At 53.5% G+C, this 2,744-nt stretch overlaps 1 protein-coding gene across 1 annotated transcript; it reads right to left on the bottom strand.

Moving 5' to 3' along the window:
• Positions 1–268: 268 nt before the first annotated feature.
• Positions 269–1,480, bottom strand: CHC_T00007043001 (hypothetical protein). The gene has a single exon (XM_005710908.1). The coding sequence runs from the start codon at positions 1,478–1,480 to the stop codon at positions 269–271; it is 1,212 nt and encodes a 403-aa protein (XP_005710965.1).
• Positions 1,481–2,744: the final 1,264 nt, after the last annotated feature.

Raw genomic sequence — 2,744 nt, 5'->3', positions numbered from 1 at the left:
TCGAAGTTCTATGGCCCATGCCGAGTTGCTCGTGCGCGCCATCCGCGGTACACCCTATTGTCGCCGCGTCAACGCTACTCGAGAAGGGAGATACATGCCAGAAGGCTGGTACTCTACAAGAGGCAGCCGTTGCACCTTCAGTGAGGCAAATGACTAGGGATTTTTACGCTTTGAATTGAAAGATAGTGAAATGCATATGAAGTGCTGATTACTTGCTACGAGTAGATAGAGAGTGGGTCATGGAGACAATGGGAATCACCAATGACCTCTAATGCTGAATGGAACTTCCCGAACCCCGAATCGCGGCTTTCTTGTGTGCTCTGCGGCTGCTTGCACGTCCCATTCTGCTCCGTTTCTTCTTGGAAGGGGTGACGACGAGAACTTGGCGCAGTTCGGAGACGCTAACGAAGATCCCGTCGGCTCCAACGCATGCTTTGACCGCGCCGGCGCAGAGCCGAAGCGGAAACCCCTCCATACAATCAAGTACAATGGAATGTATGGTCGAGACGCAGATGCTGTGCATTATGTGGGGCAAGCCTTCTAAAGTCGCGACATAGACACCCGGGTCGAACCTCAAGAGGAGTCCAAGAGATGGACTACGAAGACCCAACCCGCGGAGAGCGACTTCATCTTTATTAAGGTGTTTTGCAGCGTCATGGAAATCTCGGATTCGACGCGACGGAGAGCCGGTCCTCTCAAAGAGGAGGCTGTTGCGGACTAAAAGATCCCAGTACTTGACGGCAAGGTTCGGGGACCCTAGTAGTTGGAGACCGTTGCAGACGGCGGCGGAGATGCACATGTCACTATTATCTCGGAACCTCACGGTCCCGTGTGTGGAAACGCGGTAGATCGGAGTCCGAGGATTGACCGCCCTGGAACGACCATGGATCATCTTCAGACTCCTGCCCTTTTGGTCGGTGCAAAAACGGTCAATACTTAAGAAGGCACTAATTCGGTGTCTCCCACCAAACTGGAAGAGATCGTCAACAATCTTGTGAGTTGTACTATTCCCAGTTCCGGAAATTGCTAGAGTGTATAGCAAAATACGGTGAGGAAGGTTGGTTGCGGCGTCGACGCCATAGTACGTGTTGTCAACGTCGAGATAGATGGACTCAATAATCCACTCACCGTCGCCGATAATACAGTACTGGTTTGTGTCCGACAACGACTCTGTGAGACCAAGACGCCATATCTCTTCGAGAGAGACCTCTTCATCTGGCTTGCAGTGGAGCAGGGCGGTAATATGATCTCCTAGAAGGCTTTTGAACTCTTGTTTTGTTACGGCGTAACGGCGATGCCCGCGGGTAACCCAAATGTGGAATGTGGAGCCCGTCTTGGAAACCTTGGTTACATCTGTTCCAGATGAGAGCTCGAACATTAAGTGGTCGCGGCTGGCGAAGCGTGCAGCTTTCAGAGCGAGCTGCTTCCGCGGACGCTTACCTCCCGTTCTCTTCGCCGCTGTCTGCTTGGTCCTCGCCATCGTGTTACGTTATGGGGGGGGCCAAAGAGGGCACATGGGGACTGAAACCCTACCTGCGTGCCTCTCGATCTGGCGGGAAACAGGAGGTCTAAGCTACGACGAGGACCACGGAGGCAACGCGGAAGAGCGGCGAGAGCTAAGCAGCGCAGGAAGCAGGAGGCCGGAAGAGCTAAACCGAGGCTGGGATGGAGCGAGAAAGGCGAACGGAGAGCGACGGCAGATACCACAGGAAGGGAAGGGGGGTCCGAGCCCCAGGTCTGTGTTGATATAGGCTGGAGGGTGAAGAAAAATCAAAATCAAAGGCAAAATCTGAGTGGCCGGGGCCCATGGCCCCGCCTAAGTGGGGGGTTGTGTGACACATGGTTGGGACCAGTGTAAGTAATTGGAAGTTTAAGTTAGTAATTGTAGACCGCGCGCAAAAATAGTATAAATGCGGTGGTTTTCGGTCGTCCTGTACGGCCGAGGGCAGACACATCACAAAAAAACACACACGGGTAAGACACGGAACGATGTACCCCGTTTTCGCCCTAACAAATACGTACAGCATTTCATTTCAAAAATCTTGCCGTCCTTCCGATCTGCACGTGCCTTTCCCTTTGTGATTCCAGGAACACCGATACCCCCGACCCCCTGGGGGTCGGGCGGCCGGCGGTGACTTTATTGTGCAAGTGAGTTGTGCCCTATTGGCTACGTCTTATTGTAGGTGGGTGACTTACTTGTCTCTGTATGGAAACAGTTGGTTGTGTGTTTTGTGCAGGCTGGCCGAGCGTCGTTTTTGGGTTCTGTATGGAACCACACTCCCCCCCAATGCGAGGGCTGGCTTGCACTTGTTGGTTTCGGGCGGATCTGTATGTGGTTTTTGTGCCTTTTGTACAGGGTCGCCTTGAGCGGCTTCGTAAATATGTCTGCGTATTGTTCCGTAGTGGGTATGCGTTCGATCTTCATTTCGCCTTTTTGCACGGTGTCGTGCAGGTAATGGTAGCGGACGTCGATGCACTTGCGTCGTCGTGTCGTTCCCATGCTTTTGCCATCTGCACGGTGGCGGTGTTGTCGACGTGCATGTTTGGTCTTGTGGTCGGTAGTCGCGTTTCCCTGATGAGGTTTTGGAGCCATATTGTGAGGGTGGTGGCCTCCGCTGCGTCTATTTACTCCGCCTCACAGGTGCTCTTCGCGACTACCGGTTGCTGCCGTGCCAGCCATTGCACGGGTACGTGGTTGACCATTGTGAGCATGCCCGTTATTGATTTGCGGGTGCTCTGGTCGT

This window comes from Chondrus crispus, genomic scaffold, assembly GCF_000350225.1.
Source record: "Chondrus crispus Stackhouse genomic scaffold, scaffold_6, whole genome shotgun sequence".
In the NCBI taxonomy this organism is placed as follows: Eukaryota; Rhodophyta; class Florideophyceae; order Gigartinales; family Gigartinaceae; genus Chondrus; species Chondrus crispus.
Note: the sequence above shows the minus strand (reverse complement) of the source record. Positions and strands in the feature narration are given on the sequence as shown.